Genomic DNA, 15,886 nt, shown 5'->3' with positions numbered 1-15,886 from the left:
TTGCTGCAACTTGTGAACATTTCCTTTTGTCCATTTGCTGTACACCTCTGAAAAGACTGTGATCCTGTCTTTTCTCCAACCCCACTTCCTCATGGATAATGAACTTCACCACTTCTCTACTCTGAGTGGAGTTCCATCAGCACCCCCTCCAACCATTTTGGTGGCCTCTGATCAATTCACTTCAGCCTGTCTGTCTTGTGCTGTGGGGACTCAAACTGGACAAATTGGCCTCCAGATGCAGTTTCACAAGCCCTTAACAGAAGGGAGTAAACTGCTGGCTAGACTCTTCCAGAAGAACACAGCAAAAGGCTAATCCTCACTGGCACAAGTATGATCCTGACTCACGCTCATCTCATTATACACCCAGATAAGTCTAGGGTGTTTTTGCCCAACTCGTGGTTTTAGGAGATACCCAAAATGCTCCCAGCCAACTCATAAGTGTAGTAATGGTGACACAGTGAGTTCTATCAGCAAATGTGGTAAGATGTTATATTCCAGAACATTCTTCCAGAAATGTTCATGTATTGAAAGAGGCCTCTCTTCATCATATAAAACCTGCTGTGATATTCTTAAATGCTGGCCAGTGTTTAACCCATTGATTAAGTCTCATGAGATAAGATTTGTATGAACAGAGATAAGATTTGTGTATCAAAGGAGGACAGAAACCAGAACATCTTTCAAGATTAAATCCTATTTACTGGTTTGTTCCCCTTACTGCACAAATGATTACTAGTCTTAGCTGCCCTCACAGACTTCCCATTTCCTTTATCAAACCAGACTAGAAATCCTGAAGGACATGGGCAGTCATCATTTGAAAGCAGTGAAGGATGTGGTTCCAGAAATGTTTAGGCATCTTTTCAAAAAGCTTATCTTTGTGATAAGAAAGACAAGTATAATGTGACAATGAGATACATAGTTGTTAACTGCTTGCGATCTGGCAGGATTCTTGAAGTAACTGGCAGCAAGTGTGGGATTTGTGTGGAATTTGAAAATAGCAACCAGCTCCCCTGAAGGAGTAGTTGGAGCACAGTAATTTTAGATTCTTTCAGCACTTGTGATAGAGAAGGTATAGCATGCTCTGCCAGTTGCATGACTTTACTAGTTTTAATAAGGAAGCCAGATTCTCCAGCTGTTCACACAATATTAATAAAGAGAAGGAATAATCCGACTTCATTCATATTGGGTAACACTTTGTCAGTTTTAATAGATAATGCCCTGATTTTCACTGTATCTTTTGAATGAAGGTACTGGAAAATGCATTTCTAAGACAATATCAAAATAGCTGCCATGTATAGTACTACTTGTTTAAATGCATTGAGAGAAGACAGAGTGCTTGAACATTAAGATAACTAAAGTATAGGTAGTTTTCTGTATCCACATCATTTTGTCATTTTCAATTTTAGAGTAAACAAAAATAAGCTGGGTAGTTTGTATACATATGATAAGATAGATCTAGTAGTTTATGATTTAAAAATCTAATACTGATATCCTCACATTGAGGGAGGTTTGTATTTAAGGCTAGTGACACTGAATTCAGTGGCATAATTGGAAATCCAACTCACAGTAAAAATGGAAAAATATGATGTTAATTTTTTCCTAATTTTAAATATTCTTGAGACATTTATACTAAAAGATAGTCCAAATAAATTAAAATGCTGAAAATATTCATATTGGAAGAAAAGTGACAGGGGGTAGTTCTTGTAATTTTAGAATGTTTCATAATTAAAATATTGGTAAGGCTGATTTTTGAGCACACATATTTTTACACTAAAATCAGCTAGAAAAACAGGAACAAAAGTTTATCTGTATTAATTATAAAAAATTATACAAGCAGTAAGTTTTGCCCATTAAGAAAACCCTTGTTACTTTGACAGCCAAGTAGCTTACCTGTGAGTATAAGAACTGTTTTTATTTTACTGCTATTATAAATGTATTAAATCATAACAAACCAATGATACTTCCAAAGATCTAAATTTTCCTTTTCAACAACTGTAAATCTTGTTCTCTTACTGCTTTTTTGAAAGGATTGGTGCTAGTAGAAGTTTTTAAACATACCTTTTTTTTTTACGGAGTGCTAAAATAGAGGAATGACATTTTTAGAATTTAAGATTAAAGTAGCAACTAAGAGATTGCCAGTTTTTGAAAGAGTAATTTGCAAAATTTGAAACCACCTACTCCCAAAAAAGGACATAAAATTTGGGTTCTCTTTGTGTCCTATTCTTTGATCAAATTCAAACAGAATTATATATTAATACTACCCTTCATATTAGTAGTGTATGCTAAAGTTTTTCTTTGAGATTGCAGAATTTAACTCTGAGCCTTATCTGAAGGGAGGAGAAAATTTTCTTTAATATCAGAGGACAAAGTAGGAAACCTTGAATAAGGACCTGTATTAACATGGGTTTCTGATGAAACTAAAGGAATGAAAAAACTTATTTTGAGCATTTGTTTAACAAGAATTCTTATAATAAAATTTCAATAGTAAATTAATTGACATGTGGATTTTTTTTTATATCAAAACTTCATTTCTTAATTGTATGTGGTAACCTCTTTAAAATCTAAAGAGGACTGCCTCAAGAATTCAGATTGTGAATTGCTTCCCTGATAATATACATTTTAAATTATAAGGCAAGACATTGTCTTGTAAATTGATGTTTTGTTTTCTCCTGTTGAAAGAAAATCTTTAAGGAAAGGTTGTTTTAGAATGTATATGACAATCTTTTTTCAGGTACTGTAAAAACACTGAAATCTTTGAGAGTCCAAAGAAAGCATTCTCTTTAAAGTAGAAATGATAGGCCATATATTTTGTCTCTTTTTAAGCTCTTCCATTTGTGGTTTTAGTTTTTATATAGTATAGCTAGAAGGGAAGGGAAATTAGCTGTTTCTCAGTGAATCGTGATATTTGTCCTGTGAGAATTAGTATATCTGTCTTGGGAATCTACCTTAGGGACTGGTAACAAATTATTTGTTTGGAAATGTCATTCCTGTGTTCTACTAATTATCAATTTTGTTTGAATTTGTTTTAATATTTATCTTGGTTAATTTTCTTTTAGGGTTCACAGTTTAAAATTCATTAATTAGTCATCATAAAAATCAACAGAAAAGGTGTTGGGTTTTTTAAAATTATAATCATCCTGTGTGTTGAGCAAAAAATGAGAAAAAAACAACAGTTCTACTTTTCCATTTCAGCTCTTGGGTAACAGGAGTTCAGAAAATGATGGAATATGTTCAAAAAAAAGTAGATCAATTAATCAGGCAGTGTCCAGATTATAAAGAACTTACTTTGAAGAAACAACGATGGACTGCCTCACTTGAAGATCATCTAAATAAGGTACATCATAATATCATTGAATGTTTTGGGTTGGAAGGGATCTTAAATATCCACTAGTTCCAAGCTCCATGGGCAGGGACACCTTTTCCTAGATGAGATTGCTCAAGGCCCCATCAAACCTGGCCTTGACCACTTTTAGGATGAGGTATCCACAGGACAACCTGTGCTAGTGCCTCACCACCCTCACAGTGAAGAATTTTGTCCTTGCATCTAATCTAGACATACCCTCTTTCAGCCTGAAACCATTCCCCCTTGTCCTAGCACTCCAAGTCCTTCTCCAGCTTTCCTGTAGGGCCCTTTAGGTAGTGAAAGGGTGTCTCATAAGGTCTCCCCGCAACCTTCTCTTCTTTGGGCTGAACAACTCTCTCAGCCTGTTGTCATAGAAGAGGTGCTCCAGCCCTCTGATCATCTTCATGATGATTATCATCATCATCATCATCACATGTCATCTACTTAATGCGTTCATGAACAGTGAATTGCATTTCCATAATTTAGGTATATGAAAATTAAAGTTGACTCCAATAATTACAAGTAAAATATTGGTTTGTTAGAGAGTGCACAGTTGTAGTTAGAATGCTGTTATCAACACAAATGAACCTAAAGCTGTTCTGAAAAATGCAGCTGTTTCCATGAGAATGTTTTGCCAGTGATGTTCAATTAAGCGTGGATTTGCTTGGATAATGAACTATTATAATTTGTTCTTTTGGAAAAGAAGTGAGCAATCAGGACTGTGACCTGCATGAGGGTTTCCTATATTGTTTCTATGTTTTCTCTTTCATTTGACTGAAGATAAAAATAGAAGTGTGCCAAAATTGAGAGTTAATAACCATGGTGACTGAACCACAGCAAATTTTCAGTAAAGCTGAAGAAGATTCTGTTGACAATAAAAATTCCTTTTATTAATTAAGCTACCCAATGCATGAAGGGCAGCACAACCTTCTTTAAACTGTTAAAATGCCATATAGTATTACAGACATTTTTAATGACTTGTCAGAGATGGAATAAACACATGGCTCCTAAATAAGTTTCCGTGTGTGAATTCAAATTAAAAAATACGATCTTTTAGCAATGTTCATATGAAGGAAATCCAGAGTGTAGACCAGAAAAGTAAATCAAATTTAATGACTGAATAATTAAGTCTGCAGTCTGATATTTTATATTTGCATGATGTTTATAATGAACTATTCTGAATCAAACATGAAGTCAATTTGCCACAAATTTATTTATGTATAAATGGTGTAGAAGAGTCCTCATGATATTGGAACACGGTGAAAAAATATTGTTAAGTTTAGCTGAAAATAAAATATTTACTGATAGCTGCTATTGGTCTTCTAGAAATGATGTCACTGGCATCTTAAGCTGAAAGTTCAGTTATGAAGGTAATTTTTACTTAAAATGTAGGCTCCAATCTGAACATAAAGTTTTAGTCTGCAATTTGTTCTAGTCACTTTGTTCCCAGCCTTGCATTAGAGAACATTTTGGAGACTTGTGTCATAACACATGATTTTTCATTGCAGTGAAGAGTGCTTATATTCCTACCAAGCAACACATTTCTCATCCTAACATTCTAATGCAAAGTATCCCAAAGAATCTTGTGCTAAATTCAAAGACCTCTCAGCCTTATGTAATAAAGTTTGAACCTCAATTGGCAACCACTTCTTAAGAAAAGTGTTACATGTGAATGCACTAGTCTAATAATACCTATGTGCTATGTCTGGTATCAGCTGCCTGTACTCTTCATAATCTGTTTTATTATTTTAATGTATATGTAACATCTGAGAGTGACAATTAAATGGAATTCTGTGCATGCATCTGCATGAAAATAGGTGGCTTGGCTTGGCAGAGAAGCTTTGCATGTACTTCCTGAGAAAAAACCCTGGAGCAGAATGGAGATATTTCTTCCAGGACTATAACATTTGGATCATAACCTGGGTGTGCCTTAGTGAAATCACAGGCCTGAAATACTTAGGGTAAAGGCAAGCACTGTCAACAAAATGAGAGCAAACAGGAGAGTTTTTTGACCACACCTGTTAGAATTTTCTTGAGAAAAATAGGAGATTTTTCCTCCTTTATATTTTAATTCCTGACATTCTCTGACTATAGATGATATTAAGGCACAAGTTTCACCTTTTCTTTAATTCTTCTCCGTATCCTGCCATTTGGGGTTAAGGTGTGTGAGGGGGAGGGGGTAGTGGTGTGTGAGTGAGCAACTGCTTTGTACTTAGTTGCTGGCTGGGTCTACTTCTATAAATTAACTATGTAAATAATACTTTCAAATGAAGGTGTCGCACTCGGTTAAAAAAATCACCCTGATGCTTGCAGTTGGTACGGAGATTGGCTCGTATTTGTGTGAGGCTGAAAGAGTTTTGAACAAACACCTTGAACTGGCTAAACAAACAAAGGTAAAAAACCCTTCAATGATTTTACATACTTTTAGAAACAAATGCATGCTGTCTGTAATTCTAAATAAGGTGAGAGACTGAGAGTTTCTTGGAAAGAAAATAGGTCTATAGTTTATTTTGAAAAGTGTAATTAATGAATAAAACCATAGATGACATTAAAAGTCAGTCCTTATATCATTTGTTTTCCCCATTGTCTCTATTCATGGTGTTATTTGTTGCTGCCTCAAGATTCTAGTACCTACCCTTGATAGAAAGGGATGAATTGGCAAAAAACCAGGAAAAAGTAAATCCCGTGAGGGGAAACTGTGAAGGGGGCTGTAAAGTTGCTGTCAGATATCAATTGGTCATGTTAGGAGTGCAGCCACGGTATGAAAGCACTGCAGCACTCAGCTCTGTAGTGAGGCTATTTTTAAGTCCCATCCAGGGCCTTTCCAACTCCCATAGCAGTACTGCAATATCTGAAAGTGTTTTAAAACCAGCTGAATCCCCTCCACTGCCTTGACATAGGTGCATATATCATGCCTAAGCTGAACAACATGGCAGTATGCATTTTAGGACTATGTATTTTGAATTCTTAAAACTCCATTACTCCCACAGAGTTCTCTTTTGTTTCAGGCAACTGTTTATGGGACCCAAGGAATGGGTCCAGAGCACCTGTGGAAATTAAATTCACTTTAAAGAAATTCTGGAGAGCATATAGTAACAATATAAAAATCTCAGCAGATGAGAAAGAACCTCTTTTTGTTCCTCAAGACCGTATAATAGTTGTTAGTGTCTTTTCTACCAAATTTTTGCATGCTGGGGTGTTACCTTTGTTGCAGTGTATAATCTCCCCTGTCAATAGTAACTTGTCCTACATATTCTTTCTGTGGATTCTGATATGCTAGCTTTCAAAATAGCTATTTTAATAATATCATTTGTAGGAAAGAAATGGATATTTTCAGCATATAATGTCCATTATGAGCTCTTCAAATAAGAAATTCAATTATATAAGCAATCCTAGTGGAAATTAACAATGTGATATCAATATTCACAAGTCCTTTTCAGTAATTTTACATATTTTTCTATGTTTCTACCCTTCGAAGGAAACTTGGTATGAACTGGAAGCAGCTGAGGGAATCATCAAAGATATGGAAGAGTTGGAACCTGAGCAGGGGGCAGCTTTTTCTAGCAGAACTGAACTTCTGAGTAAAGAGCTGAAAAAAATTGAAAAAAATATTAGTTCAATACTAGAAATTCTAGAAACTTATGTGGCCTTTTTAAAGTCAGCTGTAGAGGTATGGATTACTTATTAATTCTCGGACTAGACTGTGAAAATCTTATGAGTGAAAAATGTGCTTACATTGTAATCAATTTTAATTTTTCTCCTCTGAACATTTCCACTCTCATTATATACATAATGAAAATACTTCCATATATGTACTCTGAATATTAAATGTACTGATTTTTCTTCATATAACTTTTAAAAATGTGTCATATAGTATGTTGATATAGATACTTATTGCTGTCTTGCACTACTTCCACTGAAGTGCTAATTCATCTGAATGGATTTAAAAATTAAATAAAAAACAACTGTAGCTGAAATCACAATCAATTCAATACCAACATAATTTTGGTAGCTGTGCTAATGATGCCCAGGACAGCTAATTTTCATTTTGATCTGGATTCCATTTTAAGGTTCTGCAACAGTGTTTTATATTTAGAAAGAAATTTAAGATGGAGTGGAATCAGATAAAATTAGCCATAGGATTTACTTATTTATTGGGTGATAAAATACCAAAAAATTGGATTTCATCTGCTTCTGATTATTGCTAATTTCAGTTACTTTGTATTAAACAGACCTGTGAAAATCAGTGCCTTGATATACTGGTATATAAAATCCATGTAATGTGACAGAAATTGAGCAAATTGCTGCTGTCTACTTGCCATCTACATGTTCACAAGTTATTTAAAACTATTTCATTATTTGATGTTCATAGAGATTTAAGGGACAATGATAGATCTTAAAATCAGGAAAAGATTCAGAGGCTGCTATTCAAATTTATCATGTCTCTATTAATGTTCTCATTATGGCACCTCAAGTTTTGATCTGATTTTTGATGTTTATGTCTTCCTATAGGTGAATGATAGTATCAAAAACCTGAAGGAATTCTATAAATCAAAACAACTGCAGACAAATAGAGAGGCTGAAAATAAAATTGCCATGGAGTCAGCTAATACTCAGTGGCAAAAGACTATAAAGAAGATTTTTTCCACAGAAAATATGGGTTACTATTTTCTTAATTTAGTAAATGTGGTGAGTTTAATCTGCTAAACCATACTGAATATTTTATATTTCCCTGTGATAAGGTCTAATCCTAGTTCTGTGACTGATGGATTGTGATTTCTCCAATACCTAATTTTAAAGGGACTGATGCTGCTAAATACTTTAAAAATATGAGAGTATTATTTGAAGTAATACAAAAAGTTTTGTGATTAACAAAGACAGAACCCTTAATGATCCAGTCCATGCATAAAAATGTAATATGTGCAGATATCTGTTTTGTTCATGTTGGAAAGCAACATATATGCAAGTACAGTATAATGTTTACTTCCACTAAGAGGCAAGCAGTCTTTACTGATTGAGGATATGAATTCTTCTAAAGAAATGGATGTTAGAGCTACTTACAGATAATCTTTCCTGTGTCTTTTCATTCTTGGGTTCAGCTACACTGCCTAGGCATCCCTATCTAGTTTTCCAACAACCTTTCATGAGCTGATAATTTGAGATGTGCAATCATTCCCTGCGCCACACCTCCTAAGCTAACCCCAATTAATGCAGACAGCCTGGATAACCAGCTGTTCTTTCTGGTTTTATGGAACAAACTAGGGAGCAGTTACATAAGGTCGAGAAGGGGAAGGTGTTGTTGGTAACCTGCAGCAGCTTGCAAGATGACCTGGGAAAGCCTAGTGAAGGAGGGAAAGTGCTCAGGCTGTTAGTGTGGGCTGAAGCGTGTGTGTCACAGCTGAATGGAACCAAGCACAGTTAAAATAGTCAGAGTAATGGTGAACCAAATATGTGTGGATATGAGGCTGCACTTCTATCACTGAAAGTCTTAACGTATATTCAAGTTTTATCTCCCTAGAGACCTGGAAGTGTTTCAACACCATATTTGCTGCTACCCTGTTCCCATGATATTCTTGGGTTGTAGCACTGAACTACATGGAAGGTATAGCATGGAATAGTAGACACTTTAGCCCTTCCATGCTTCAGTGCTGCTTGGTTTATCAGCACAAAGGAGTGGTCTTTTCTTCAGCTACTTTGTTTTCCAGTTGCTATTTATTCCCCAAAAGGCCACTTTGGGTAGTTCTGTCTATTCAAAAATTACTGTATTTTGTATGAGTGTTAAACAGCCATCAGATGGCAATAATTCAGTCATTACTGACCTGTTCTGGGTTTTAAACTCCAACTTTAGAGATGTCCTCAGTATATAAATTCTGTTGATCTATACCTATTTCTAAGAGAAAAGTGTATTTGAATGTAACAGAAATCTTAAAAAAGTTACACTAGAATAGCTGGTTTTTTATTAAGCTTTGTTGAGACTTTAGTATCATGAGGTTTTAATTGTATTTTATAAAAATATATGTGGGAAAAAATATGTCTGTTTATTTGCCAGGTAATTGAGTGCTTAATATTGAAAGTAGAAAAATCTGTACAAGTAACAGAAGATATCATTTTTAATCTGAATAAAGAAAGGAAAGAGCTGACTGAACTTTGGGCAATCTGGAATTTTAAAATTACTCAAGTAAAACCCATCAAGCAACAGTGCCAGATATTTAAAGAACAACTAAAAATTGTAAGTAAAATAGCAACTGTGATTGTTATTCATTTGTTTGTGACTCTCTCTTTAACTATTTTAGATATCGTTTAAGAAACAGTGATGATCAGTAAGGTACTTACAATACTTCTCCATAGTCTGTTCTGCCATTCAGTCATCAGGAAGCATGAAATGTTTTTGATCCTTATTTCCCTTACTGAAATGCATACAAGTCCTAGTCTCCACTTCAAATTTTAAGTTTTAAACAAGTTTAATCCATGCTTTACCAGCAATACTTTTTTCTTTTGCCTTTTTTTCTTTCTTTTTTTTTTTAAACCAACATTTTGTTGTGACTAAATAGCTACTAAACTAAACTGTATCCGAGTAGTTACTAAACTCAAGTCCAACCATATTCATACAGAAAGAGAATTGAAACCTCTTTGGCACAGGGACAGTGTGCAGTGCTCTGTTAAAGCAACACTATCTAGACTAGTAGCAGAACGAAGTTTGTAGCCACTGTTCTTCTAGTGCAACTTATCACTACACCACCACATCTGTTATCACAGAAAATACAGTGTGTGGGTGGGTCCTCTAGTCTCGGTGCTTGAATTGTTTTCTCAAGCTGTCTAAAGGTTCCTTATCACCCTGGTCAGTCAGAGGGTTTGAGGCAGAGAGGCTTCAGTGACAGCATTTGGGTGTCTGATTTGAGAAAGTTCTTATTACAGATTTAGATTTGAATTTAAATGTGGGGGTTTTTATTCACTATAGTTAGAGATACTCACCTGTTTGATTATATTTTAGACTACCTGTGGATTAGAGATTCTTCAAGAGGCTCTCCAGCTTGCAGCACCAGTTGACCTTGGAAGTGACCTTTTAATTGTTTTGGAACTACAGAAAAAGGTGAACCAAATGAAACCACAGTTTCAGGTGAGAGACCAATCTAGTGGAGTTAATGGTGGATCAAAAGCTCTTTTTGGTGCAGTAAAAATCCACATTTATATTGACCCCAGAGACTGTCTGGGGTTAGAGTGTTTTGTGTTTTACATGACTTTTCAAAGAGGAAGGGTTTGTGTGTGTTTTTAAGGTAGGGGAGAAGATATTTTACCTTCAGTATCCACAGAATATGTTGTGAAGTGTTAGCTATGTATTAAAGTGACACACAAGCATTGGGGTGGTGGAAGTGCAAGGAGAGTATCAGCTTCGTGCTTTTGAGTTTAGAGCTGCTGATACTTTATCAGAGTACTGATACTTTAGGCTGAGATACTTCATACTGAACTTCCTACCTCCTGTGAATAGTCTGAGTTTTAGCAATTCAGTGCCCTATAATTATGTTTGACTTGCTTTCATCCAAGGCTGTTTCTCAGTGACAGCTGAAATTTGTGTCTAGCAAAAAGTACAGTATGTGGAGACTGTTTTAAAGTGTATGACATTGACTTTTCTCAAAGGCAATTTACAATTGTCAGATGGTTATTTCATCAAATGTAAAGGAAAAATTGCAAGTATATTTGTGCAATTTGAGTAACTTCTGCTATTTTTGCTAGCAACTGAATGCTGAGCTTGAGTACCTGATAAAATTATTAGAATTGCCAAGCCAGAAAGGATTTCCTGTGAAAGAGAACTCTGAAAGAATAAGTGAGCTTATTAATTTCCATCAAACAGTAAAGGATGCAATGATAGAATATGAGGAGATTTTCAACAAGACAGTCAAATTCCATCACATTAAAAAAGAAGTGAGTATTATATTTTAAAATATACATTCTTCCCCTTGCAGTTAAACTCTCTTTGGGTTTGGTCCCTGTTGTCTTTTTTTTTTTTTTTTTTTTTTCCTTTTCCCCCAAAGAAATAGCATTAATCAGCCTATTGAACAGAATAAAATTTTGGATCTAAAACTGCATGAAGTTTGTAAAATTTAAAATTCAGATCTGAACCCAAATTTAATTACTTAAACTCACCTCAACAAAGTTTAGGTGGGTAAGGAAGAAATTGTAAGCTATTTTAAACACACATTGCTTTATATGTTTATGTATTTCAGCTGGAATGTCTATCAAAATCAGGAGAACTGGATATTCCTGAAATATGTGAGGACCCTGAAAATGTGCACCATGCTAAAGCCTACCTTGTGAATTCTCAGGAGAAACATGCACATATTAGACAGCTATATAAACTACTTATTACCCAGGGAGTGGATATCTTGTCTGCAGTGCAGCAGTGTGTGAGTATAATTATAATGATTTGTGAAATCAAGGATAAATGTGGAAGATTATTGGAGCTATCTGGCTGAATTTTAGATGTACAAGAATGTATTAATTCTCTGAGAAAATTAAAGAGCTTTAAGATCATTTTTTTGAAAAGCAAGGTATAAAATGCAAAATAGTTGATAATTGTAAGATTTCTACCTTTAGAGTTTGAAGATATATAATATTATAAAATATATAATATATAAAATATATATATTTAATGTTTGAAGACATTAAATGATGAAACTTATTTTTCAGTAGTTACATTACAAATTGCTTTCGTAAAGAAAAAATAATTTCTTTGAATTCTTGATTTCTTTTTTCAGTGGTCTGTGAACAGATTTACTCTAGAAAACTGAAATAGATTTGAAATAGGGAGGAAATTGATCTTAAAATATCATTGGTCAGGGGAAAAAAAAAAGCATGACTTTCTGTCCTCTAGTATTTTTTGTGATGTTCCAGGCCCTGATGGTGGTTTCTGGGATGCCACATCTATATATTAGAACCCTACTACCTTGTAAAAGATGCTTTGCATATTTATTCTCCTATAAAGAAAGATAGCAGAAGAACAAAAAAAGAAATATAATAACCATGTTACCTTATTAGTGGATTCAGGACTGATTTGCATGACAAGATGGATATAATTTTAGAAAAGAGGTATTTAGTCAGAGCAGAGCTTTCATTGTCCTGTGTTAGTGTATTTACTTAGGAAGAAAGCAAGACATTCCTTATGACTTGCCTAGCTTATTCACATTGCTGGTCTGCCCTTCAGACTCCATGTATTGATTATGGCAGAAAAGAGCTATTCAGCAGGTTGTAAAGGACTATAGTAGGTCATTTCCTCTTTTCTCAGAGAAGACACCATGTTTAGGTTGTGCCTTTGACCCAAAACTACTCCCCAGACTACTAGTGATTGAAACTGCTATGTACCTGCTCTCATTACAGCGGAGGTTTAATAGTTTACTCTAGTCCATTGTGACTGACAAAGCATGTTCTGCCTCAAATTATTTTTATTTTAGATTGGTTAAATCAATAAATTTCTTGAGATCAATAAATTTCTGTGTCTATTCCCCAATTAGAATTGCTTGAATGTTTCTGTAAAGAATCTGAAGCAAGAACTTGCTAGATTTGAGTGTGATAGCATTAACTGGAACTCCAAAGCTGATAAGTATGAGGAAGAACTGTCACAGCATTTCCAACACTGCACCACTCAAGAGGAGATAAATGAGGTAAATGTGATAAATGTGTTTAAAGGGCTGTTGTGTTCTATATCTGTTTACCATTCCCCTAAATGCTTCATATGTATCCAGAAAAACAGCAACCTTGGATCCATACAGGAGCAATAGTAATCTGTGTGCCTCTGCAGTTCAGGATTCTATCAAGCTGTTGGGCTGGCAATAAAGTGCTTTCACTGTACCAAGAGGACTGGAAATAGAGCAGCTATATTTTCTCAGCCAGCTCCATCTGAAACATGAGTCTTCAGATTTTCTCTTACGGAGCTAAAGTTTCAAACAAAAGTAGAATTTATATAAATTGCTGATGTAAGGCTATTAGAAAGAACTTTCAGTATTTTAATGAAAATTTCAGAGTAATTTAGTTTTTAACATTTTTTCATTAGCAAAAGATATGATACTTAAACTGCTAGGAGGAAAGGTTCATTGGCACAAGAGACTAGAATTTAGCATTATGGAACTTAAGTTAGGAATATGAAATTCAGTTAATATGATTACCAACTTAGCATCTTGGTAGGCCAAATAAAAATCCATTCACAAATTAGCAAGTTGAATTGGATAGTTGTTTCTGCAAAAAAAATAATTTATGAAAAATATTTCAAAGAATTAATTTTCTCAGAGTAATCCATTAAAATAAGAGGCTGATGGGCTCTAAACTTAATGTTCTGTGGATTGCACTTCTCTGCATCCATGAAGTACTGAAATGGATTCTGAGCTCGAAGTATTGCAAACTAATGTTCCCTACAGTGTGAAGCATATGTAGTAAAAATACAGGACATTTAAAGTTGTATTTTCTTATTTTTATCTTTTGCTAAGTAAATCCACACCCAAGTAAAGAAAGATTGTATTTTCTAAAAATCACTAGTGAATAGATGACTGAGATTTTTGTCCCAATTATTTTTAATGAAAAAATTATTGTTTGGATTTTCTTTTCTTTTACAGTATATTGTTTGTTTATGAGAAGTATCCATTTTCACAAAAAGATAACTTGAAATTGAAAAAACACATTGATCAAAAAAGATTTTTTTTAGTATCAGTTATACTTCTAGTCTCTTTTCCAGTTATAAGCTGTGTTTCACTTTGATCTTTTGTGCATCAGTCTCCTGTGGTGTCTCCTTGACTGAGGAGGTAACAGAAACAGCAGGTGGTAAGGAGAACTCTGGCAGAGGGAACTATGCTGTAGAAGAGAATGAAAGCATGAAGTACCTAAACAAGAAGTTCCATTATAATTCATAGTGTCATGGCAGAATCAGAATATTTGACATTTGAAATAAAGTATTCTAGTTAGGTTTTTACTGAAAACCCCTCAAATTTGCTGAAGAAAAGGAAATGTTCACTGAGCAGTCTGTTTGTAAACTGGCCATATTCAAAGGCACACTGTTAAAGTAATCCCTTGTTTCTGTTCTTTGATTCTAGGATTACATAATGAGGGCAAGAGAACATGACTCCTTTCTAGGAAGAACTATTTTTCTATTTTTATTACTAGTTAGACTATCAGGGAGAGCAGGGAGTAGAGAGAAAAAAACAACCTTCTGTCTCTCAAATTTAAATGAAAAGTCACATCAGTGATGTATTACTCACCACATGCCCTATATGGCAAAATGTATGTTTTGTCTTATAGTTACTGGACACATTCTGTAAAATAATTGCATAGCAATTACAATGTTTATTATTGGGGTTTATTTTGTTTTTCAATTTCAGTTGGGAAGCCATGTTGATTGGTTAAGTTAAAACCTGTCATCCCCCAAACCTCATTGAATCTTGAATGTAAACTAGATGAAATATACTAATTTGGCATGTGGATACCTTTTACTTTAGAATGCTTTTCTATTAGAGGATAACATAGAAGATGAAGATATTTCCTAAAAATATCTGTCTTTTTTTTTTTTTCCATTAATATCTGTTGGGGGGTCAGGAAACCACTAAACTACTTCAAGAATATTAGTTATGAGTATTCACTTCAGTATTTTAGATTTTTAGATTTTGTTAATCTAATCATCAGAAATTGAGTATTGCTAGTATGTTGCAGACCCATGTGAACAAACTATTTACTATCTACTGTGTCTAAGCAAAAGAATATTTAATGTGCCAGCAGCAAGCAGCAGCTGTTCATGACTATCACATACTAAACATCCAACCAGATAATTTAGTTGTGATTTATCAGTGTACAGAGCAAACTTTAAAGTTAACTGAAAATATTTGGGATTCTGCTGTAAATACTTACGTTAATTTATGTTTAATGTAATTAATTTAAGTGTGTAAATACAGCATGTCAGAGAGGGCTTTGGTGATTAGGACTCAACTGGTGTTTGAAGAAATACTTAGAGGCCTTGGCTGGCTCCCTGTGTTTGTAACATATTAGTGATTTTATAAGAAACAAGGAAACAAATACTGAAATTCATAGCCAAGGATCTATAGCCTGAGTTTTGAAACAGTCTTGGAGGACAGAAGAGTAAAATGCATGCCTTTTGTGTGCCTTCTCTAATGTAAAGAGAATTTGGCAAGGCCCAAAAAAAAAAGAATTTATGCCCTCTACATCTTTGAAAAGTGTAAGGAAAGCTCATATGACTTTTAGAATCTGTATTTGTTGGTTTGGGCTTCTTACTTCGCTGGCTAGTTTGGGTGGTAGCCTCTGAAGAGCTGCAACTCTGCTGCATTACACTGCAATCATTTGTGATAGAGCTGAGTTTAGCCTCAGGTAACTGTAGCTTAATACTACATTGAATCTGTTCATGGAATTATAAGTGACACAGTTAATTGCATATGATAAGTTTTCCAATGAAATAGCCTTTTCTTTAGGTGATCGCTTAAAAAATAACGTTTAGGCATGTCTGCACAAAACTTGCAAAAAAAGAGTAACAGATCCTGAAGTAAGTTCTCAGCTCTC

The 15,886-nt window shown here is 34.5% G+C and overlaps 1 protein-coding gene across 1 annotated transcript in view; it reads left to right on the top strand.

Moving 5' to 3' along the window:
* The window catches only part of CCDC141 (coiled-coil domain containing 141), an 84,641-nt gene that overhangs the window by 44,902 nt on the left and 23,853 nt on the right, over positions 1-15,886 (top strand). Inside the window, exons 15-23 of the mRNA XM_051787291.1 lie at positions 3,190-3,331; positions 5,614-5,733; positions 6,819-7,010; positions 7,853-8,029; positions 9,390-9,569; positions 10,332-10,457; positions 11,072-11,260; positions 11,563-11,742; positions 12,847-12,996. Coding sequence (XP_051643251.1) covers positions 3,190-3,331; positions 5,614-5,733; positions 6,819-7,010; positions 7,853-8,029; positions 9,390-9,569; positions 10,332-10,457; positions 11,072-11,260; positions 11,563-11,742; positions 12,847-12,996 — 1,456 coding nt within the window. The remainder of the gene's footprint in view (positions 1-3,189; positions 3,332-5,613; positions 5,734-6,818; positions 7,011-7,852; positions 8,030-9,389; positions 9,570-10,331; positions 10,458-11,071; positions 11,261-11,562; positions 11,743-12,846; positions 12,997-15,886) is intronic.

The sequence above is a fragment of the Manacus candei genome, unplaced genomic scaffold (assembly GCF_025592945.1).
Source record: "Manacus candei isolate 608988 ecotype Guabito, Panama unplaced genomic scaffold, ASM2559294v1 h1tg000023l, whole genome shotgun sequence".
In the NCBI taxonomy this organism is placed as follows: domain Eukaryota; kingdom Metazoa; phylum Chordata; class Aves; order Passeriformes; family Pipridae; genus Manacus; species Manacus candei.
Note: the sequence above shows the minus strand (reverse complement) of the source record. Positions and strands in the feature narration are given on the sequence as shown.